The sequence below is a fragment of the Amblyomma maculatum genome, chromosome 5 (assembly GCF_055883805.1).
Source record: "Amblyomma maculatum isolate TAMU_Amacu chromosome 5, ASM5588380v1, whole genome shotgun sequence".
NCBI lineage: Eukaryota > Metazoa > Arthropoda > Arachnida > Ixodida > Ixodidae > Amblyomma > Amblyomma maculatum.
In genome coordinates this window covers 154,119,430-154,143,666 of record NC_139348.1, presented here as the reverse complement: position 1 = coordinate 154,143,666, position 24,237 = coordinate 154,119,430, and the positions used below count along the sequence as shown (strand labels likewise).

At 45.7% G+C, this 24,237-nt stretch overlaps 1 protein-coding gene across 1 annotated transcript; it reads left to right on the top strand.

The window, feature by feature from the left end:
* The first annotated feature begins 143 nt into the window (after window positions 1–143).
* Window positions 144–13,554, top strand: LOC146190007 (uncharacterized). The gene is made up of 4 exons (XM_084604733.1): window positions 144–964; window positions 6,067–6,390; window positions 9,245–9,409; window positions 11,825–13,554. Exons 1-4 carry the CDS (start codon window positions 254–256, stop codon window positions 12,302–12,304), a joined length of 1,680 nt encoding a protein of 559 aa, XP_084460859.1. The 5' UTR covers window positions 144–253; the 3' UTR covers window positions 12,305–13,554.
* The last annotated feature ends 10,683 nt before the right edge of the window (window positions 13,555–24,237 follow it).

Here is a 24,237-nt window from a genome sequence, read left to right as displayed (position 1 = left end):
ATAATTATTAAAAACGACACTAAAACTTTATGTTTTATTTAAACGCTTGTTTTTGAGAAAGTTAATTGCTTGAATAACGTTAATTGCATCGGGTGAAAAATAAGGTACGGCCATATCGCTCGGCATCGACTGCCAATACAGCATTCTCCTACTTGAGTCATGTAAACAGCGAAGGGTGTTGAGTTTCGCGTGCTCGGGTGTCCGACGTCGACTTCGTGCCTTACTGCACTTCGTGCCGGTTTTACGAACAACGATGCACTCGACATTGTGTCGCATTGGTGTTATTCTATTGTCCTTCGGCGCAATTGCGTGGGCTGAGCCTGAGACCGAGGCTTCCGACGTCGACGACTTCTACAGGAGCCGTTTCGGTAATGGAGATACATCTCGAATGCGCGTCATTCTTGGCGACACCGAGGGCTGGGTGAACCCGCATGACATGCTGGGAACCGCCAGCGAGGCCCGCACTAAGCGAGTGCAGGAACAATTGCAGCAGCAACAGCGGCGACAGCACCAGTCCAAGTTGAAGAAGAGCTCCGGCGCTCTGCCATCCGAACCCATCTCGGAGGACACGACGTCTGCCGAGACCCGGGCCCGAATATACAGCGAGATCAGGGCTCGGTCGGCCGCCGAGAGTAAGAAATTCAGCCGTTATCCCATCGAAACCGAACAAGACGAAACCGAAGCGAACGTAGTCGATGGCGAGTCGACCAAGGATCAAGTCACAGCTCCGAGTTGCAACAACCAGCGCTGCGACTGCGACTGCAAGGCGCTGCAGCGCGAATCCAAGAAATGCGCCGAGCAAGTGAAGCAGCTGAGACTGAGCCAAGTTGTCGCGGGCAGCAAGCACGATCGAGAGTTTGTATATCTCAGGCGTCTTGCTCTCAACGTCATCTACAGCGCCAAATTCGGCGGAGACGAGATGCCGTCGAACGTCAAGTTCGAAATCCTCCTCTCCTCGGACGACGTAAGCATGGCCTCAGCTTAGTTTGGCTTGGTTTGTGGCGTTTAACGTCCCGAGGAGGCCCTTGCTATGAGGGATGCCGTAGTGGAGGGCTACGTGCACTGACATCGCACAGTACGCGAGCAACTTCACCTGAACGCAGCCCCGCTCAGCAGTCGAGCATCCTAGCCACTGAGCCACCCTGGCGGAGAGGCATTTGAGTGCGTGAGCATAAGTTGGTTTGTGGCGACCGAATTGGAGCACGATTAGGGGCGCATCCATTTTTCCTTCCAGAAACTAACCTATACTCATAGTGATAATGCAAGTATCTTGTGTGTTGCCTGTAGAGTCGAAATAGAGACCACAGAACGTATAATGTTAGGTGTCTGAAACTCCAGCTGGCCCTCCCAGATGGAAAAGCGACAGATAGAGGGGGAGCTGGGACTTGCCACGGAAAATAGGAATAGATGAGAAATATGCTAGTATAAGGTCAGTATAACAAATATGCGGTTGAGAGATTGGTGGAGTAGGGCAAGGGAGAGTTGAAATTATCGAATTGACAGGCAGATTAGACTTACTCAGGAGAAGGGGAGAAAGGGGATTATAGGCTGTGTGGTGCAAGCTACCACTTGATACAAAGGGAATTCAAAGTAGAATCCAACCATCCAAGGTGATGCTGTTGCAGGTATCGGTGCCCAAAGAGAACAGCTTTTGGAGGTTTGAGTAGAGATTGATACATTGTTCACTCTAGTCTAAACCCTAGTGATTCGAATGACTCCTCACGCCCCTTCGGCCTATCAGTATGGTGGGAACCTTGGTCGTCTTAGTACTTGAAGCTAAATGATCCACGTGATGCTACCAGCTGGACAAGTCGCTGCTATCTTCATGTAGTGCAGCTTCTTTGTTGGCATGATAAATTTGTGGAGATTTCATGCACTTTGGAATATCAGTGACCTGAGCTCCAAATATATGTTCCTTGATTTTTAACAACTGCTTACTTTCATATTGCATTTACCATTTTACTTGTCCTCTCAGAGGAAAAACATATAAAAACATAGACAAGAGAGACAGCCAGCATTAGCAGAGCTTTGCCAGGCTTAAAGTCAACAATACAATTCTTGCACTTTAAGGAGCTTTAACAGGGCCCTGCAACCCTTGCCCACCATGCTTTAATGAATGCACATACTGAATAAAAATCAATTGCAGGAATATGTGCACTAGTACGGGAGTTTGTGTTAAGGAATGGATTTTTTTAAATACTGGCGAACCAAAAATTTTCATCAGTTTTCCCGGTCTTTCGCTTTCCTATTTTAGTAGCCTGCTGATGACAAACAGCGGTACCAATCGAAACAGCCTACATAAGTATGTCACTACAATGTCACGGAAGGTGGCTTCTCATGGTCTCCCGGTAATACGTTATTCTCAAGTTGACGACCTCTCTTCCATGGCTAAGACCACGGGGGTGCCTCTCAGAAATAGAACCGAGGAACAGAGAGACCGGGAGCAGGCAGGGGAAGGAGACATTTCATTGTTATCATGCACCCTCAACTATTGTGGTTTTCTCGTGAACATGTTCCTTGACTGCCCTTTCACTCCATCCACAGACATCCTACAATAGCGAGGAACGACTGGCTGCATAGCCCCACATGCATAGGTGATGAAAGCCTTTGATGCAAAGTAGTAACCAGCGCCTCTGTCAGTGCTTTTTATGTCACTTGCTTTGCAGTGCCTTTGTGTAAAGCACATGTTGAATTCATTGACTTAATATAAAATATGATAATGCAACATAACATATTTTTCCTAAAGGACACAATTTCCAGTGCATTCACTATAATCCAATTGGAAAATTCTCGCCAGTTGAAATGAATGAACCACCACTGTATGTGACACCGTCTGTACCGTAATTTTGGTTGTCGAGCAAATTAAAATAATAAATACCGAAATATGAAGTACGACTGGTGGTAATAGCATCGCCAAAACTCAACAGTTACAACAAACAAGCAAAATGGTGCACTCAAATTACGTTGCAGGGCCCCTTTAGGGAAAGTGAACCTAACATGTCAATGTCATTGGTGTTGGCCAAGCATTAGAGTTACGAACAATAGCAAGAGGATTAACGAAAGTTAGTTCAGTTACTTTATAAAATATTGTGGTGCATTTTGGACACTGTTTATTTGTTCAGGTTATCCGTTATTTCACATTTTACCTTGCACATGACTCTTGATATGATCATGGACAGGTGCGGACGAAAGTAAACAAAGCACATTATTGACTTCTAACATTTTTTGCTCATTGCCTAATTGAAACTGACAGCTGCAGTATGTGCAGGTTGGCAGTAGATTAAATGTAACAAAATGGGAGTACCAGCAAATAGAAAAGACGCGCCAACAGAGACGTTAGACATAGGCGGCGCTGTACTTACAACTGGGGTTAATGAAAAATACACACTTGCCACAAAAAACATCTGACACACGTGAATCCTCAGCAACTCGCTACACGCTCATGATAAAAACATTATCACCTTTATCTGTGTTCCAGGTAGGCACATTCCTTGTTCATTAGACACAGCGATATGTCACTCACACAGCTTTCTTTCTGATTTCCTATCTGAAATGCCTGTAATATTTCACGCTGATATCTTATTTCACCCCTGTACTAAATGGGGACACTCTCAATCATCAGTATTGTTTCCTTGCACTGTTTGCAGCTGCTGCAATGACTTACCAAATGCATTCCTGGGTCCCCCCTTCTAGGGACTTTCTAGGTTCCTGCAAACATTATTGAGGCACCTGCCTGGCTGTCCTATATATACTTTTCCACAGGCTGGGGAATGCAGTAGACAACACCAGTCCTGCATTCGATGAAGGGTTTTTGTCATGCTTGATCTTCATGCTCCTTTCTTCGTTTCCTATTCTCACATAAAGGCCAGCCAGTTTGTGTTGTGCAAAAAATACTATGCCTATACTGTGCCTTTTAACCACCTTCTTAATATTGTGGGAGACTTTATGTAGATAGGTGGCACTTCTAATTTCTTCACTGGCTGGGATATTAGCACCTTCTGGCCTGCAAGACCCTTCACTCTCAACAATCAGGCTTCATCAACAGCCCTAATGACCGAGAATGGAAAACTTGCCGTCAACAACCTCTCTACTTGTTGCATTAGGCTACACACCATTATGTAGCAACAGCTCTTCTGCACTGCATCCAGAAGGCGTCCCATCGTTACACCCCACTTTTCAACGTTTAGTGATTAGTTTCCTAAAGCACCAATGCCTTCTTTTCTCAAGGTGAAAACATCCAGCAAACATGATCATTGTCATGGAAAGTTACTTGTAAGTGAAGGAACCGTATGGCTTTGGCATATGGCTGCTCATAGGTAAAACTTGGGCTGCGAAAACAAGCCTTAAAGCTGATAAAATATCCTTTGCCGCACTAACAACGCTCTCCCCTGGTGAAAGCCTTACAAAGATTAAAAAAGATATCAGCAGCATACCTAAAAGCACATATCACATGACCACATGTTAGTAGATGTTAGTGCGTTTCCTAGTGAACAAATAATGCCAACATGTCCAACAGGGAAGGTGTAACTGGAATTAGAATGAAACAGCACGCTTTGTTTACTTATGTCCATGCCTGTAAATTTTTCTGTTTTTATTTTAACACAAGATCTCACTGTCTTTTGGATCCCAGAAGCCTGTTACCAATACCCATCAATTGCTTGATCCCTGTTGATCATGCGCGATGTAGCTACATGCATTTGTCTTGATAGAAAATGGAGACAGAGAACAACTCCCAAATCACACCCAACCAAGCACCTTCTTTTGTTCTTAGTCCCGCTGTGGTTATGCAGTGGATAAGGTGCTCGACTACTGTGCCCAAGGATGCGGGATCGAATTCCGACTGCGGCGGCCCCTTTTCGATGGAGGCAAAAAGCAAGGCGCTCATGTGCTGTGCGATGTCAGTGTGCATTAAAAAACCCAGGTAGTCGAAATTTCTGGAACCCTCCACTATGGCCTCTCTCATAGACTGAGTCGCTTTGGGCCATTAAACCCCATAAATGATAAACTATTCCAATTCTTAATCATAATCAAGTGCTAGAAAATGAGACCTTGTTTCTTGAAGTGCCTGGTGGGCCTGTTATTTTGTGTGCGGGGTACAGAGTAAGAAGGATGTAAATAACACAGTGGTTCCATACAAACAAAAGAAGGGGGCCCTTCAGTAAGTGCGCAAACCCTAGGAATTTTGGTTTTGTGCACTGCAAGGCTTCTGCCAAGTCTCTCTTGACACTTGACAACTGAACATGTGTTTCTACAATCAGGATGCCCATAGGGAGATTCATAGATTTGAAAAATCTAAAATTAAATACCCCTCCCCCCCCCCTTCCGTCATGTCATGTTTCGTGTCAATATCTTGACGAGACGAGGGCGAGAAATGTCAATTTATTTGTGAAGGAAAGTTTGCAAACATATTCTGCAAATGCAATTGCAATGCCCTTGAAGTTAAAGTTTCCACAGCCCTATTCAAACTCATCCCGACTTTTGATGGATGCCAAACAGTTGACACCAAACAAAGCAGTGCAATGCCTGCGGAATCTGCCGACATCCGTCGAATGGCTGCCAGTTCCAGGTCCCCATGATAATATGTTGATAGCGTCATCGGTATCGCTTTCGGCCACCTTTTGCCACCAGCTGTGATGTAGTTTAGGAATGCGACAACAAAAGAAGTGGAGATCGCGCTGTGGACGCAGCACTACATCAGGTCTTCAACGGCTCCAGCTGGACTGAGCCATCAAGTGCGCTAGAAGCCTTGTCCACTCTCTCCTTTTCCCTAAAAAAGGTTTGCTTAGATGCGCATGCAAACATTTGTTACAAATTTTTTGTGAAGTGGGGGGGGGGGGGGGGGGGGAGGGGGGTTAAAAACGCAAAAGTATGGCAGTATAACAGATTTTGTACCGTTCCTTGTGTGACCAGATAGGTGTCCAGGGAAAATTTTGTGATGAGCTTGTGTTTCCGGTTCACCCATGATTGGCACTGTACAGTAATTGGAGGAGGACACTTAACACAGATTTGGTGCCGCCTTGAGAAATTGTTGCATGTCCAACTGAGTGTGTCACATCTCACCAACAGGTGGCAGCACTGGAAAAGCTTGCCACGAATGCGGGAACAAAGTCGTCGCAGCTGGAGCAGAAGCTGTCTACAATCCTGTCCAGCTCAGTGGTGACCCCAGACGAATTGCCGCATGGTGCCAATGCCCTGCTGGGGCGCCTTGCTCAGGCCTGGGGCCAGACCATGGGCCCTGTTGATGTGCGGTTTGCTGTCCCAGTCTGTGGCTTTCTGGGCGTACTTCTCATCGCAGTCATTTGGGGTCGCCCATGGAAGGTTATTGTCCTGATGACTGCCTTCTACTTCCTGGTGCTCAGCTTCGTCTGGCATTGGGCTCTCTGCTACCAGGTGACGCATTGCATTAATTTGTTAATTAGTCCATAGCCCTTTGCAGTGCTTTATGTGCATCTTCCGCCTTCACTGAGAATGAGACATAAGTGGATTTTTCTCTTTTGAGATTGTGTCTGAGGTGCTACTTATTAAATCCGCTATTTTTTCTGAAATTGAGGGAAACTAGGGGCCTTAGTCATGATACCATGTGTGCTTACAGGTAGCCTGCAGTTGCATGTTGCTGCTTATGGGGAGTACTTATGTGGACTACAGGTGCCCTCAGGAGCTTATGGAACGCAGAAATCAGAACCAAAAATTACAACAGAAACAATATTTTCGAAATGTAAGCACACAGCCCAGACTTGAATGGTGTGGTGAGCGCTTCCCTGTGTGACCTATATAATGCATCCCTCAATGCCTTGTAAAGCCTTTAGAAAGCAAAGGAATTAGCATTTGCATTGTTTTCCATGTTCTGGAAACTTTTGTGCACATGTGTACTGGTCAGGTTACTCGTGGCACTTGGTTTAACTATCCAACACTTAGTATCAGGCCTGGCTAGAAACATACCTGATACTTACCTGGCCTGAACCCCTGTGGCCAACCACGTGTGTACTGGGCACGGGACACATATCATTGTGGACATTAATGCATAGTTTGTAGCAGTCCTTGAAACCCTCGAAAACCACTGAAAATTCAGAGATAATTGAAAGTCCTTGAATTTCAGGCTCAGTTATGTGTTGCAGCTTCAGCTTGGCGTACGGCCAAAATGCACCTTGAACGGGTACAAGCAAAATTAATAAAAATGTAAAAACATTAATAGCTGTCACTGTAGCTCAGTTGGTAAGAGCACCAGATATGAAAATCAGAGGTTGTGTGTATCCCACGAGCAACGTGCTGTTTTTCCTCTACTTTGTATTTAGTTATTTACATTTCATCCATAAGATTATTACAGTAATACTTCATGTCAACAGCAGATATTAATAATAATCCCCTGCGCATTCCTTGGCTTTGCTGACTGTTGGTTTATATGTCTTCCTTTTTTTCTTTTCAATAAAAATCGGAGATTATATAGGCATCATTTTCTGTCTGAGGTACTAAACACTGTGTTACTTGAAAGTCCTTGACATTACCCTGTCAGGGCAAAGCTTCCTGTATTTTCCATGCTTGGCCATTCGTTCTGGCGCGGTCATTCAAGATAGTTATCTAAAAGCCCGGTTTGCTAACGCCGCAATGAGGTGATTTTCCGCAAAATGACACTCGCATTGCATGGCTCCCGTTTCATGCGCTGCACTTCTACCTACTTATCAATCTGCATTTGCAATTCTTCGCATACGATGCATGTGCCTCATTGTGGAGAAGCGCCTCATTCATTCATCGCGGCAAGCGCCTAGTTTTGTCACTCGATGCAAAATGGCTCTCGTAACCCGGCCACCCACCCGCCCACACGGCCTACCTAACGCGCAGTGGAAGAGGCAATCTGAAAGCGCCATGAAGCGCATTCAGTTAGCACGGCACGCCACATGACGCAGTGCCAGTACTGGAGGCACTTTTTTCTGCAGCGGCACTTGCAACGAGCACTTAATTTTAGTGCATATGTCATGTTTGTGCGTTTTGAATGACTTCTTTGGGGGGAGGGGGGCGAGGTTGGAGGCAAGTCCATTTATAGCCCTGTGCTTCGAATTCTGTCTTCGTAAGCACTGGGAAACGACACAGTTTTTTTAAAGTCTTTTTTTTTCCTAATTACGCGCTTCTTGCTGTAGCTAAATGTGCAAGATAGTCAAGACTGTTTCAGTTGTACTAATTTGCAGTTACAGTTGAAGAAAATGTGCGACTCAGTCCGGCACATCACTATACCCCTGTCAGCTGATTTGCTGATTATGCAAACAAGGGTTCTTGCCAACGGGTCATTGTCATACAAGGCAGTCTACTGCTGGAGTGTCCAGCGGCGCCAGCTACATCACTGTTTGAACAGAGGACCCACGTCTTTGTATTAAAAAATTAAGTGATTTGAACAGTGAGAAAAGGCAGGATAGCTCCTATTAGAATCAGATGTTTTAACTAAGTTAAAGAGGCGTATTTCACTGTTGCAGTATTTCAATACTGGCACAGATTGCATGATTTCAGCATGCGTGCTGTTTCACGGTATAAACGCCAGCAGAATTAGCAGAAAGTATGGCCCCTTATACAATGTGCTGCCACTAGCAGTACACGAAAGTGGCTGTGGCTGCTATCTCTCTGCAGCGTGGGCTGGCACAGAGCATTATTCTTTCTGCCACCGCAGTCTTGAACGTGACGGTTGGCATACTTTGATCTCAGCACCTACGATCTGACATGGATGATATGGGAAGTTATGATCAGGGTCTGAAAAGTCCTTGAAAGTGCTTAAATGTTTTTTCTTTAAAACTGCTACAAACTCTTCTAGTGCAAACTGACCTACATGGCTAGTATTGCTTACAGATGAATACAAAGCCAAGCACTATATTCATTTCCTGCAGCTCCTTTGCATTACATTATTTTTAATTTTATTCTTTAGAAGTAACAGGCGTGAAAGTACCTGTAGCCTTTGCAGGCCTGTATGCTTCACCTGATCTTGTTACAGTTTTGGACTATGCTTGCTGTTATACATGTTAAAAGACCTGCGTCGACAATTAACATTGTGGTTGGCAATCTGTGGCCTCGGCTGGCCATTCAGCATAGAAATCCACCTTCATCTTTCAAGACTAGTGTGTGCGTGTTTTGAGAGCCGCAGATGCGGTGTGTGTGTAAAAGTCAGCACTGCCTCGCCATTTCAGCATTTCAATTAATGTGTCGTTCATTAGAGATGAGGCTGACCAGAGCACATGTGACCATATCTCTCTTGTTTTTGGGACAGGTGGAGCACGCTCGACGAGACGCGTACATCTCGCGCAACGAAGTTCCGCCCGAGCACTGCCGTCCGGGCTACACCCCGAGTTGGATGCAGTGGGCTCTGGGACGCGAGAACAGTGCCGAGTGCGACAAGTACTACGAAAGCCTCCACATTGACCCTGTGTGGCAGGTAATAAGGCCGGCGGTGAATCACTCATTTTCGCAACATGACACCAGTGTGTTCCAGTTTCCAGCTATGGTCTGTTAACCCGATAGCATCGATGTCCCCGCTCTTCGGAACATCTGACTCCAGGATTGTCAGCATTGGTGAAAAATTATGGCCACGGCTGTTAGCAAGTGCACTGACTGGTCGTCAGGTGGCCACGAGATCACATGACATGGCCGGCAGGTGCTTCCAGCTTGGGCTTCGTCTCTGAGATGGGAATCCAGCCTTCCAGGATCTTGAGCTAGACACACTCTCCTGGGGCACACAGGTACATTCATATGGCTTGGTTAAAGCAGGGTTTGTATCTATGTTAGGTTGTCCTTCACATCACTCACCTCGCAAATGTGTACTAATGAAATGGAATGCTAATGAGTATCAGAGCTTTTAGATCATACCATTTGAGAAACTCCGCTTCATTCTTCATGCTCACATATGCAGTCGCACTTGTGCCCTTTGTGGCAAGCCTGACGAGCTTCTCTGCATTGCATTTCCACTGCAGGGACTTCTTTTAGTCATTTCATAGCTGATTGACCTGCTCTTTGTTTGCTTAAATTATAATTAATAATGATGGCACAAGCGTGTCTTCTTTCATTTTCACTGTAGCTGCTACTGAACCTGGTAATGGATGGTGCCACATCTAATGTTAAAATGTCTGTTACAAGCAAGACTGTGTACCAAGCTTTAAGGCTAATTTGTCCTTTATAGCCAGTTGTCTTTTACATCCAATGTCTGTTAAAAAAGGGGTCCAATTAATGAAAGTCATAGGGCGGCCAACCATTTGAGTGAATGGTGTCTCTTATACCCAATTATCTGTTGCATCCATATCTCTTATAACGGGGTTCGTGAATGGTGTCTCTTGTACCCAATCGTCTGTTAAATCCATGTCTCTTATAAGGGGGTCCAGCTGTAAAGCAGAGCTCAAGTGTCTCCACCTGAGGCGACCCTTGGATAGAGTGTACTGCAGGTGGCTGTTTCCATGTTGGAATGGGAGACCTGAAATATTGTGCTCAGAAATGCTGCACAATTTTGCTTTCTGCGCTGTCCTAGCATTTTGCATTTTTTAATATCAGGAAATTGCTTTGTATCTTTTACAAATAGCATGGACCTGGACATTGTCATTAAAAGAAAGTTTGTCTGTTTACCTGCACATTTGCTTCATTTTCAGTCATTGCTCACGTGTAGCACCAGTGTTCAGGAAATGAGTCCCAGGGCCAAAAATTGCCAACGTGCTGTGCTTGATAATTATGGGTGTGCTCTAGGTACCAGAGGAAGAGGACAGAGCTCATTCGAAGTAGCAATTTTATATAAAAATAAAACAAAGCTGTAATGAAAACGGCCATGAAATGGGTGCAAAGACCACCGATAAATAATTTCCATGTGTAGAACGAATGCTTTTCAGTATTTGCCCAAGGTGTAACTCCTTGAAATGAAGCCTCCAGTTTATCACTAATTTTTAGGAACAGTGCTTTTGAAATTCTTCTAAAGGTTCTGTGCTTCTAAAGGGAGCACAGAACCCACAATCGCACTCGAGAGTTAACGAGCCCTTTAGATGGGTAGATGTGTATGCGACGTCATGCAATTATATACTAAGCTTAGAAATGGCTGCGATTAGATTGTTTCAGACTTAACATATAGCTGTTGTAGCCGCGTCTAGCCAGCCATGTCACGCTGGGGGGAAAGGAAGGTCTGCCTCCTAAAGAATTTTCATTAAAAATAAATTGCTAGAGGAAATCTTTGAGACAGCATCGTTTAACAAACAGGGCATACTGCAACTTTACTGATTTGGGTTGAAAGGCCGGTTTAAAAGCTCACAACTATCAGTGATGTTGCTCCAAATTTTATAACATTCTGTTCCCCAGTTTTCATTCGTTCTTGAGCTCTTAAAATAATTCTTTTTTTTTCCTCATTTTACCCCCATGACGGTAATTTCTCCATGCCTGTCGCTCTTTTGTTGTTTGTTGATTGCTTTCTGAGGGGTTTAATGTCCCAAAGTGACTTAGGCTATGAGAGACACCATAGTGGAGAGCTCAAAAAATTTCGACCACCTAGGGTTCTTTAACGTACACCGACATCGCACAGCACATGGGTGCCTTGCTTTCCGCCTCTATCCAAAAGCAGCCACCGCGGCCGGGATTCGATCCCACATCCTTGGGCGCAGTAGTCGAGCACCGTAACCACTGCACCACCGCGGCAGGGCTGTAATTCTTTTGTGTTTATAATGACCTCTTACATAGGTTCTCAAATGTTGATGATGCCATGTGGCCTATGCACAAGATGGTGGCATCAAGGCCATGTGAGCTTACAAGGATAGGGTGGTGTGTTGTGCAAACGATAGCAGCATGCCAAAGTAGCCGTGACCCTCTGCATGCATTGCTGCAGGTCAATCCGCTGTTCGTCTTGACCGAGCTGTTGTCCAAGGCCCTGTTCAACCCGCTTGCCAACATGGGCACAGCACTCGGACAGTTCGCACGCAACTTCGCCGAGCACCAGACCTGGTGGAGCATGCTCAACAACATCGTCAACGTCATCTGCATCTGCGTTGTGGCCTTGTTTGCGGCCATGATATTCGGAAAGTTGTTTATGCTTTTACTCACCACTTACTATTGGAACGCGCCCAAACGACCGCAGCGTGAACGTGTTGAAGAGGTGCCGCAGTCTCAACTGAGGCGCTCATCCTCACCACGGCGTAAGATCAGACCCCCACCCCAAGAGGAGTGGTCTGAACGTCACGAAGAAATTGTTGAAGATGATGTCTCATGTGAAGAGGAGGAAGAAGTTGAGGACATTGAAGACACCAACAAGGGTGGTGGGGACGTGTATCAGAAAGCAGATAATGTGAAAGTGCCAGACAACACTTGAACTACCAGGCGGCTGGCTAGGTGCGTGCTTTTAGTAATGTTTTAGCGCATAGCATGGGGGTTGTTAATTGAAGACCTGTATTTTGTGATAATGTTGAAGTGTTCCTCTCTCATCCCACCAAAGCGCATGTATATTATATATATTAGCGCTGCTCCCATCTTGAAGCTATGCTTCTACGGCAGCTGTCTGCAATGTTTTCATGCGAATTTTATGCAGTCAAACCAGGTGAAAAAATGGTGCTTGCTTTGTTCAACTGAGACTGCTTCCTGTTTATGGAAATGTTTATTAGAAAGAGTTGGCAAGCTTGCTTTGTTGTATTTATGAATGTCAATAGTGCAGCTGTAGTAAAGCCAAAGCAATAATGAGAAATCTTATGAAAGCAGTCGTGCATTGTTTTTTGTTGCAGCCAAATACAAACACTGTCCGTTTTCTCTTTCAAGCTGAGACTCACATAAACTGTTTCTTTAACTGCCTAAGTTTTATAACTTCTTTTTTTTTATCTACTTATAGCCAAAATTGACGCCACGTTTTTGCACAAGCTTTCACACTTCTAAAATAATGCATTGCTACTCATTACAGAATGAAGCAAATAAATTATAATTTTAGTTAAGTTTTTTTTTATTGGTGCAGTTAATGCAATGGTAGTCTTTAGCGAAAGTGGCGTGACTGTATCATGTTCAATCTGCACTTTCCGTAGCATTTCACTCCAGGGGAACCAGGCCAGGAGAAAGCTTGTACTCGCTGTTAAAGCAGCAGTTCTGATCACCACTGTGGATTGAACCCAACACCCGTCACAAGACAGGCACTCGAACCATTGAGCCACCATGGAGGCCAGAAAAAGCAAACTGAACAGTGTATGCCAGCCTGAGCAGAAAATTCATGTATTTCTGAGTTTGAAGGTCAGCTATCTATTGATTGTTTCGTGAGCACGCTAGCTTCAGGAAGAACCTTTGTTCGGACGTTTAAAGCTGTCCAGGCAGCATGGGTACTCCTTTATTTTGTGCACAAACAGATTTAAAGTTATAGTTGCGATCAGCAAGGTATTTATTTCCATCTTTCCTTTCTCCGCTGCAAAGCAGCAGGTCAGAAAGCAATCCTTCAAGCAAAGCTCTCTGCCTTTCTCTCTTTTGATGATCATTGATAGTAGACTATAAAGCGTTCATTTATTGACTGATTGAATTATGGAATTTGCTTGAAGAAGGCAAATAAAATACTGGTTTTACAGTCCGAAAAATGTTGATGGTAACTTTTATTCTTCTAGCTGCTTCATGCCAGTATACTTTGTGCAGAATGTTCAATGCTTGGAGTTGTCATACTTTGCGTGAAGCTGGCTATAATGTTGCATGAGAAACATACTCTCTGTTTCATGCCTACCCTGCTTTGCAGCTCTAAATATGCCCACCATTTCTGCACAATACTTGTTATGCATTTCGCAACAATTTAAATTTTCTTAGGTTTATTTTTAGCTGTGTTCCTAAGACAAATGGTGTATAATCTCAAGTCTTCAAGTCTTAAGTTCATTTCAGATAAACAAACCTTTGTGCAACCCCCATGAAGGTGTCATGTAAATGCAATTCAGTTTGCAGAGAACCCTTGTGAGCTTGATGCAACTTAAAGATTAAGAAACGTGTTGTAAAGCACTAAAGTACACGGTCGTCTACTTCTAGCTATAACACAGTCACTGCTTTCAAAGCACCATTGCGTCTGACCAGGCCACGCAGTAAAGCCAAGTGTCAGGCCATGCGAAGCCCCTCCTCCGGGTCCTTCTGTGTTTGCATTGCTTTGCTTCAATATGCGCCTGCATCGGATGCAATGTTGCTTTGAAAGCTGTGAACGTGTTATAGTTAGAAGTGGACGACCCTGTACATCTCCCAGGTCGGGATGTGACATTTTGGCAGACGAGCAACAATTTTTACTTGCAAAGCTGCAGACAGTGCAGTTTTGAGCTTTTGCCTCTCATCTGAGCATTTAGAATCCACAGGGGATAACTGTGGGTACTACTGTATCGTTCAAATAATGTACAGCCTTTGTCAAAAGTATACGGCCCAAGGAGTTTTGTTCTAAGCCCAGTAACGAGGCTCGTAAAGCAACTCTAGCGTTCGAAATCTCTTAGATAACAAATCTCACCTTTATTCTCCTCTAGCTTACATTCATATTCCAGTATTGCCGCCAGCAGCCATATTACAATGCTTAGAAGCGAACCTCTTGGGCCGTATACCTTTGATAAAGACTGTACATCATGTCACTAATGTTGAGGCATATTCATTGGCTAGACTCGTTAGTTGGAAGTAACATCACAGTCTTGAAATAAAGGGGAGGAACTGCATGGTATAGAACAAAATGACGAGAATGTTGGCAAGAGGTAGATGCCATCCAGCTGGCATCTGCGAAAGAAAATACCAAAGCAGAAATTTCCAACGTTTATGAAGATGGCTGTGTTCACTACCGTGGAAGTTTGGGTTAATTGATGTGGCATTGCATGAAAAATTAAGCGAACACCCAAACGAACATGGAGAAGCACATGAGAGACATGACTGCTGACTTTCAACAATACCGCAAAGTGGAAAGAAAAGGCCTTTTGAGTACTAGTATCGACTGTGTGCGGCCAGCAAATAATTAGACATTGCAGGTACTGTAATTCTTTCAGAGACAGAGCAATAGACAGCTTAGACACAGTTATTCCCTAAACTGTCAATAACATCTGCTTCAATGATTTCATGTGTCATTTGGCAATTGCTTTTTGTGACAGCAGATTGATTTTGAAATTGACAAAGATCTGTCTTCTTCCCTTTCCTGTCTAACCTACGCTGTATAGCCACAGAAAGTTGTCTGGGATTAGGACTTAAAACATTCATGGTGCAGTTGTGGGCAGTGGAATATTGATTGTTCATGCACTTTTCATAGCCTTATTAAATACTGCCCTTTCATGGTTCCTTTGATGTGGGGACGATACATCACCTGGGAATGAAGGAATGAAATGAATCATACTTTATTCTGCTTCAATGTGCCAATTGAAACTTGTTCAATTGATTACCTTGCTTCGATAATCCAATTATATGTAAGACCAATTATTCATTGCGAGAGTCATTATCATCATCAGCCTAATCATGTTCACTGCAGGGCAAAGACCTCCCCCATATCAATAATTAACCTATCTATCAATCATCCACCTACCCATCTATCTACCTATCCATCCATCTATCGTCCACCCACCTACCCACCCACCTATCTATCTACCTACCTACCTGCCTGCACACCTACCTACCTACCTAACCTAACCTAAACCTAACCTAACCCAACCTAACCTAACCTCACCTCACACCTGAATAATATATTATAATATGGACAATATATTATACCGTCAGACTAAACAGATTACATTTCTTTCTTTCCTAAATTTCAATTTGCCAGATACTATTTTACCTCCCGTAACTTTTGGCTTCAAACTCTATTATGCTGCTCAAAGGTGCTCAGCGACGTTCACCTTCGGTCGGGTGAAAGAGACTAAAACTGTACCGGAGTTCAGCACCCACAGATGTAGTAATCGCAGGTGTAGTAAGCCCGATGAAGCGAATATATAAAAATCTTGTCATGCTAAAATTCACTACTGATCCATGCAGTGATATGAAAGGACCAATTATTAAATGTATTGCAGCAGTGCTTGTCTGAAGTAAGCATGAATGCAGGTTCACAGGGATGCACATAGGGACCTTCCCTGCACAGTGAGTTCCTTATGAATGTGCAGACATAAATAGCCGTACCAAGGTACTTTTTAAAAGCCTACGGAAATGAAGAAGCGCAAATATAACTCCTTAGAAAATATCAGGGTCGTTCTCGCATTTCCGCAGCTACTGCTGGCGCTGAAATGGAATGGCGGGAGATATTTACAATACTCATTTCCCTACAACTCACAGGCGCTCTCGTCTCGCAGAAATAATCAACTCGCGACACATCAACAACAACAACAAAAAAAAAATGGCGGCCTAGACCATGCTGTCCCCCGTATGTAGAAACGTCTTCTATTTTTCCACTAATAAACCACAGTCATTAGCTCTACTTCCCCACAGGTTGCCTTGACAAGACAGAGGACACTCGCACCAATGCAATGCTGTTTGAACGCCAGTCGGCACTCTTACACAAACTGTGCAGTATTTGTCCGCAATGCCCACCGCTGCGTTCCGAAGGCCAGAAATGACGGCCGTCCTAGTGGCGCCATCCATTGGAGGCAGCGGAACTGAATCCTTGATGCAGAGCATAAAGGGACGCAATCGTTTGCAGAAAAGGCACGATAAAGGGGAGGTCGCAACTAGACCTGTTGTTGCCCCTTATATGGATAAGGTGGGTCATAATTTGAAGAATGTCGAAGAATAATCCCTTAACCTGCGGCAAGGTATACATCGGCCAAACTGGTCAATGTGTGAATGATCGGCCTGCAAAGCATAAGCGTTCTCTGAAAAACAGTCCTAATTTACATCTACCTGCCCATTGCCAATCATGCGATTTCAAACCAAAGTATGAACCGAAGTTCACAGAAATTAGGATTTTTGGCAGGAGCAGGGTCACTCTTGCCCGTGAGTTGCTCGAAGCCTCTTATATAAAAAGACTAGGTTCGGAATGCATCAGTGACTCATCGGTACAGTCCAGCCCAGCTGTCACTAGTTAATAATTAGAGGATTATTAACGATGCGCCCTTAATGGTGCGCACGCTCCCATACACCCTCACAGTGACTGGGGTAGCTGTTCCGGTTGCAAAGGAGATTCCCTCGACTTGCGTGGCAAGCTCAACCGGAATTCAACTACTTGTAGTGAGAGAAGGGGGTGGCCGTTTGGTGCCCAGCTTTCGCCGGTTCAAGCCAGAGTAAGGGTTGGAGTCAGAAGGAACAAAAAAAAAAAAAAAAGAATGTTTAAAGACAGCAAGAAATGATATAGAGGAATATACTTACTAACACTTAAAATGTATACAGACGAGAGGTTCACAGAAAGGGTGCGCTAAGCATGCAACTAAAGAGGTATTCAATAACACAGAGGCTTTACAACACAGAACAACACACGAGAGAGTCAAATAAACAACAAATTGTTTACCGGGCACTGTTGCAGACCGACGCCTCGAGAGTCGTGATGTGGCCGCCATGTAAGACAAGCGTCGCTCCCTCGCAGGTATTTGGGTTTGGCAGCAGCGGGTGAACCCCGGCAGTCGAGCAGTAGCACCTTTCGTGCTCGACTTCACCTGCCTTGGCAGGTTTGTATTCTTTTCTCTTCATTTTTTACTTCTTTTTTTCGCACTACTGGCCGAGGCAGGTTTGCTCCGGTTTCCCTGACATAGTCAGGATATTGTTGTCTTGATGGAACATCTCGTTGAGAATCATTTTGTTCTCCCTTAATTCTTTCATTTCTCTTCCTTTTCTTTACGACCTTCAGTCGTACCTTCTTATAAAGCAGGACTCATTTTCTACTGGAGACTCATTCTCCTCACTTTTAATTACTTCTTGTTCCTTAAACTTTTCCTTGAATTCTTTCAGTGCAGTGCAGCCCTCGCTTACTTTTATTTCGGAATCCTCCAGTCTAGGATCAGCACTGCCACTCTCCTCTGAGAAAAAGGTTTCCTCATGTTCCTCAGTAGGAAGGGGTTCCTCATGTTCCTCATTGGGAAGAACCTCCTCGGTAGTCGAGTCGTCGCCCGAAACTGGCTCTTGAAGTTTTTGAAGAGTACTGTCTTGAGCTTCAACTCCATCTGAGCTTTCGTGCTCGCTGTTATTTTACAGCTCTTCACTAGGTCACTCATGTACTCAGACCTGGTGCAATTTAATATGGAGCTACAATCCTGTCCTTCCTCTTGAGGCGAAAAGCACATGCAGGAGCCTTCTGGCTCAACAACTGCCTTTGCAGCCTCTTTAGGACCTGTAGTCTCGGAATGCACATTCTCGCTTAAATGAGAAATTTTAGCTCGAGTTAAGGCATTTTCTGAAATTTTTGTTGCAAGAACAAGCTGTTCCCCAACCTCATTCTGACTTCTGGAGCTAATTTCCACAGCACCTGTGGCTGTCAACGAATCACTTGTTTCGCTTTACCTCCTATAGACCTTTGTAACGAGGGCCTCCTAGGTGTCACCATATTGCTCGCTGGGCTGTTGTGTGCACCTGACGTCAACACGGTGGAGGCGGCAGCAGAACTGGTTTGCAACAGTCCAGAGAAGAGGTGTTTCAACAACTTCCTCGCCCGATGCAAAGGTCTATAGGGGACGGTAACCTTCGGAGGCTCGGTGATACTTTTCAAACGCTGAACCTCAGCCAGCTTCTTCAGAAGAATCTCTCTTTTAAGAATTCTTTTTCGTTCTCCAACCTCATCATCAGCCTGACTATACCCACTGCAGAGCGAAGGCCTCTCCCATATTTTACCTACGTAAGTTCGATTTTCTCTCTTTTTCTGCTCGCCTTCTGAGACATTTTTTCTCTCGTTCTTCTCGTTGTCTCTCTGCCTCGGCTTGCTTCCTGAGTCATTCTCTCTCTCTTTCTTCTCTTTGCCTCTCTCTTTCCTTCCTAGCCTCTTCTAGAACCTCCTTTTCTTTTTGGTCCACCTACTCTCGCAGTTCAGCTCCTTTTAGACCCTTCTCTAGTCCCAACGCAATAATCTTCTTGAGATTCATCTCGAGTCTGAACTGCCGAAATGCTACGACATAGCACTACTCAATGGACCTTATCACAGCGCTTCCGCGCGGTAACTCTCTCTATCGCTCTGGTTTTACACTGTTTACAACCGGTTCGTAAACTCTTTCAACTCGTTCTCCGTCCTCTGAGCTTGATAGCACCAAACGTCCTGTCGCGGACGTCAGAATATTTGTCACCTGTTAATATTAATAGGATTATTAACTATGCGCCCTTAATGGTGCGCACACTCCCAGACACCCTTAGAGTGAGAGGGGTGGGGTAGCTGTTCCGGTCGCAAAGGAGATGCCCTCGACTTGCGTGACAAGCTCAGCCGGAATTCAACAGAATGGGGTGGCCACTTGGTGCCCAGCTTTCGCCGGTTCATGCCAGAGTAAGGGTCGGAGTCAGAAATAACAAACAAAACAAACTTTATACACAGCAAGAGACGATACAGAGGAATACACACGATCACTTAAAATGTACAGACGAGAGGTTCACAGAAAACAAACGCTAAGCATGCCACTAAAAAGTATTCAATAATACAGAACAATACACAAGAGAGTCAAATAAAAAACAAAAAATTGTTCACAAGGCACTTAAATAAATTAAATGTAACAAAAACACTTTCCCCACCGGGAATGGAACCTCCATTCCTTGGATCCCCAGCCGAGAGCTTTAAACAACTGCGCCACGCCGCCAAGCCCCAGAGTGAAACACACATCATAATTCTCCTTGTCTACCGTGAGGATGATGGTAGCAGATTCAGCAGGTGATAGATACTGCGCCTTTCCTTTCATGTAACCAATCATAGAACGTCGGTGAACTGATGCGTTCAACGGAGCTCTGGTTGGGTTTGCAAATGGAGCGCGATGCAGTGTCATATATGATGGGTCATAACGCCACCAGGCAGGCAATTCACGCATATTCGATGCTGACCCCGCCTGGCATCCGATCCAGGCGTCCGTACGACGCCTCTCATTTGAAGCTTCCACGAACGCCGCATCACACAGCAAATAGCAGCAGAAACAGTATAGCACTCTTTAGCGGCACTGTACATTGGTTTAGCCCCGTCGGGGTGGTGCAGTGGTAAGACGCCCGACTACTGTGCCGGAGTACCCGGGTTCGAACCCAACCTCAGCGGCTGCGTTTCGATGGGGAGAAACGAAGAGGCGTCCGTGTGCTGTGCGATGTCAGCGCACGTTGAAGATCCCCAGGTGGTCGAAATTACTCCGTAGCTTTCCACTACGGCTCCTCTTTCTCTCTTTCCACTTCCACCTTCGTCCCTTCCCTTACGGCGCGGTTGAGGTGTCCAAGAAAACAAGTGAGACAGTTACCGCGCCTTTTCCTTGCTATAAATCAATCAATCAGTACATTGTGTTTAGAGAAAAGAAAAGGCGCAGTATCTGTCACACTTCGCGGGCACGCACGTGAATCGCGCTATAAAGGAAGGGAAGAAGGTGGGACTGAAAGAAGAGAAGGAGATAGAAATGCCGTAGTGGAGGGGTACGATCCACCATGCCCTAATGGCTTTCGCCTCGTCGCAATTTAGTGGTCTTACATTCAATTCAATTACATTCAATTGGACAGATGGACTCACCGGAATTTTCCACTTGTGGCATCCTAGAGACTGTGGACCATGTATTGGTGTGCCCAGCGTATGCGTGCGAAAGAAGTGTGCTAGCCGCTTCCTTGAAGCGTTTGGACAAGAGGCCTCTGTCGGAAAAAACTGCTGCTGGGCGCTTGGCAGGACAAGGGGAAGGGTGTCCAGGCAGTGCGTGCTAATAATAATAATAATTGGTTCACAGGAAGGGAAAGGTGCAGTATCTGTCACACTTGTTCTGTGGACATCTGAACCGCGCCGTGAGGGAAGGGAGGAAGGTGGGAGTGAAAGTGGAAAGAGAGAAAGAGGAGCCGTAGTGGAGGGCTACGGAGTAATTTCGACCACCTGGGGATCTTTAACGTGCGCTGACATCGCACAGCACACGGACGCCTCTTGGTTTCGCCTCCATCGTGCTCTTTGCCGTTTTTTGTGCGCCAGCGGACTTGATTCGCGCTTGTAAAGCAAGCTGCTGTCTCTGTATATGTATTTCATATACCTTCTCCCACATCGTCACCCATCATGACCTTCTTTCTTCTTTCATTCCCCTTCACCAGTGCAGAGCAGCAGGCCAGATTTGAATTATTCGGGCCAACCTCTCTGCCTTTTCCTTTCAATAAATCCATCTATCTATTGGTCTAATGTGCCCTCTAGACTTTTTCCCTAAGCGACAAGAACGCGCAGCGTGGCCTGCAGCTTGCCAACAACGACAGTTTTCATACAGTCGTGGTGATGATGCCAGGTGGTGGCGGCGGTAGTGTTATCTTATTGTGAAAATAATAAAAACGGAAGTTAAAATATTTTTGCCAGCCCCTGTTATTGCCACCGGACCAGCATACCCACCTCAACTGGGTGATGGCTTCCAGATGCCAAGAATTTGGCAGTGCCTTTCGCCGCCGACGTACGAAAATATACATGCGATCAGTCATTTTATCACCGATGCCCTTCGGTTTTCAACAAAACGTTCTTATCTCCATGTTCATTGTGGGTTTAAAGTGCTGTGCGCATGTCGTAAAAGAAGAAAACGAAACGCCGCGTGCCACGAGTCGAGCGTGCTCTCCTTGTTCAGCAAAAGGGCCCCGTATCCCACCCGATTTCACCGCTCCCATTGCTTTCACCAGCTTTTACCTGGCACACTTCTTCAGTTGACAGGTCAGTCAATTGTTCTTTGCTGATTTCTTGCAGTTATTATCCTTATTTTGCCAGCCTATGAGGACGCAGGGAAGGACAACGAACCCCTGGCTACAATGGCACCCACACCTCAGCTTCTCTTTTAGGAAAACGCTATACTCTCGACGACATGCTATCCAACCAGATGTATACGCGCTCGACGACATGCTATCCAACCAGATGTGTATACGCGCACTACTAAGATCACGGATTATTACAAAGCATGCTCCGAAAAATGCCCGCTTCTCACTACGGCAGCAGCCACCCGCTGCAGTCCGTGCAAACAGCCGTATGCGATCTGAGGTTCACAGGAACCTTGGTATCAATCTCAATGCCTTTTAAAAATGCCTCTGGTGGCATGAAACCATACGTCGCCGATAAGGGAGAAGGAAAGAAGAGAAGCACTGAATTAAAATCTCCGTCCACCTGGCCACACTGAGTAGCAGGAAGTGATAAACGGTTTTGTTTAGTTTGTGGGGTTTAACGTCCCAAAGCGACTTAGGCTATGAGAGACGCTGTAATGGAGGTCTCCGGGAATTTCAACCACCTTGAATAAACGTGCACTGACGTTGCGCAGAACACGGTCGCCTTGATTTTCTCCTCCACGAAAAAGCGGCCGCCTTGGCCTGGATTCTATCCCGCATCCTTGGGCACAGCAGTCGGGTGCCCCAATCATTGCACCACTGCGGCGAGGCAGAATGAATTGGAAGAAATACGCGCATGCGCTGGCGCTTTGATTAATCTTCTGCTTTGACGGCCTGTTTGGTGTGTGCGCACAGAAAGTCTTGTAGGATCCTTTACAGTTTTGCGAAAGTTCGTCTATGAAGGTTAGCCTTCGTGATGATGATCTGCTTGAGGCGTTCACTCAGAAATGAGAGAGTTTAGCACCTTTTCACTCGCGCTGCGAAACCCAGCCAGTGTAAAGGGATGCCCTTGATGATGCATAGGCTCCTCCAGCTGGCAGCGTGGGATACGGACCCACTTTGCTGCACGACACGACGTGCTTACGAGAGAAAGAAATAAGACACGAAATAACGCTTCGGAAACTCGCTGCTACGCGGCGTGTAGGCCACGTGAACGCTTCTGTTTGTCCCTTTGAGGGCCTGCACAGTTGGGGCGTGAGGGTACTCAATGACAAAAAAGAAAAAGAAAGACAAGCTTTGATCTTTCTACGAGCGGTCAGGGAAGCCGACCCACAAGTTGTGTACAGCGCTACGAAAGGTGGGAGCGGTATTGGTCATTCAATGTTACGCCCATAAGGTTTATTCTCCTACCACCTGTTGCACCCGCGCTTTGAGTCTACTAGGGCGTTCTGTCGAACCCAGTATACTAGCGTTCGATTATAACGATCTATGCAACGCAGGTTGGCATTCAACATAATAGCCTGTCGCCTTGCTGGTCTCATTGGGTGTGAGCTCTCCCTTTCCTCTTTCTTACATAACAACCACATAGGTCTTTGTGCTGTTCTTCTTGCCCCGCCGGGGTGGTGCAGTGGTAAGACGCCCGACTACTGTGCCGGAGTACCCGGGTTCGAACCCGACCTCGGCGGCTGCGTTTCGATGGAGGCGAAACGAAGAGGCGTCGTGTGCTGTGCGATGTCAGCGCACGTTAAAGATCCCCAGGTGGTCGAAATTACTCCGTAGCCCTCCACCTCTTTGTCTCTTTCCACTTTCACTCCCATCTTTACCCGCCGGGGTGGCGCAGTGGTTACGACGCTCGACTACTGTTCCCAAGGACGCGGGATCGAATCCCGGCCTCGGCGGCAGCTTTTCGGTGGAGGCGAAAAGCAAGGCGTCCGTGTGCTGTGCGATGTCAGTGCACGTTAAAGAACCCCAGGTGGTCGAAATTTCCGGAGTCCTCCACTACGGCGTCTCTCATAGCCTGAGTTGCTTTGGGACGTTAAACCCCACAAACCAACCAACTCCCATCTTCCTCCCTTCCCTTACGGCGTGGTTGAGGTGTCCACAGAAAAACAAGTGAGACAGTTACCGCGCCTTTCCCTTCCTATAAATAAATCAGCAGGCCTGTTCTTCTTACTGTACAGTGTGCCAGTAAAGTGCCTGTGCTGGCTGCCCTTGACACGATGTTTGCTCGGACGCCTCCAGCGTACGACACCCTCTTGTTCTGCTGTCGGCGTCATGTAGGGGGCGCTATCCCGATGGCACCATGTCGCATTTACCGATCTATCATTACGAACCTATGAGTGTGAGAGCAGGAATACATGGGTTCGGGCTGTAACCCGACCGTGGCAATCGCGTTTTGATATATCTTTCACAGTGTTTTATAGCTCCCACGTAAGCTTCCTTTTCCGTTTTTGTGGCGAAGGTACCCCTGACTGCTCGGAATTTCTGACATTTGAATACAAGTCTAGGGCCAGATGTTTTGACTGTCATTATACACTCCCGTCTCTCGACATGGATGGAGAGGTGAACTGCGTACAGCACAACAAAGTAGCTTTTCTTCAATTTTATTATACAAAAACATACATTAGTCACTTTCAGGCTGCCAGTATTCTGTCGAAG

What these genes read in the sequence shown, in the direction of transcription:
- LOC146190007 (XM_084604733.1), top strand. Translation starts at nt 254, where the DNA reads ATGCACTCGACATTGTGTCGCATTGGTGTTATTCTATTGTCCTTCGGC. An exon ending in TCCTCCTCTCCTCGGACGAC is followed by an intron (nt 965 to 6,066) that starts GTAAGCATGGCC and finishes TCTCACCAACAG; the next exon opens with GTGGCAGCACTGGAAAAGCT. An exon ending in ACATTGACCCTGTGTGGCAG is followed by an intron (nt 9,410 to 11,824) that starts GTAATAAGGCCG and finishes GCATTGCTGCAG; the next exon opens with GTCAATCCGCTGTTCGTCTT.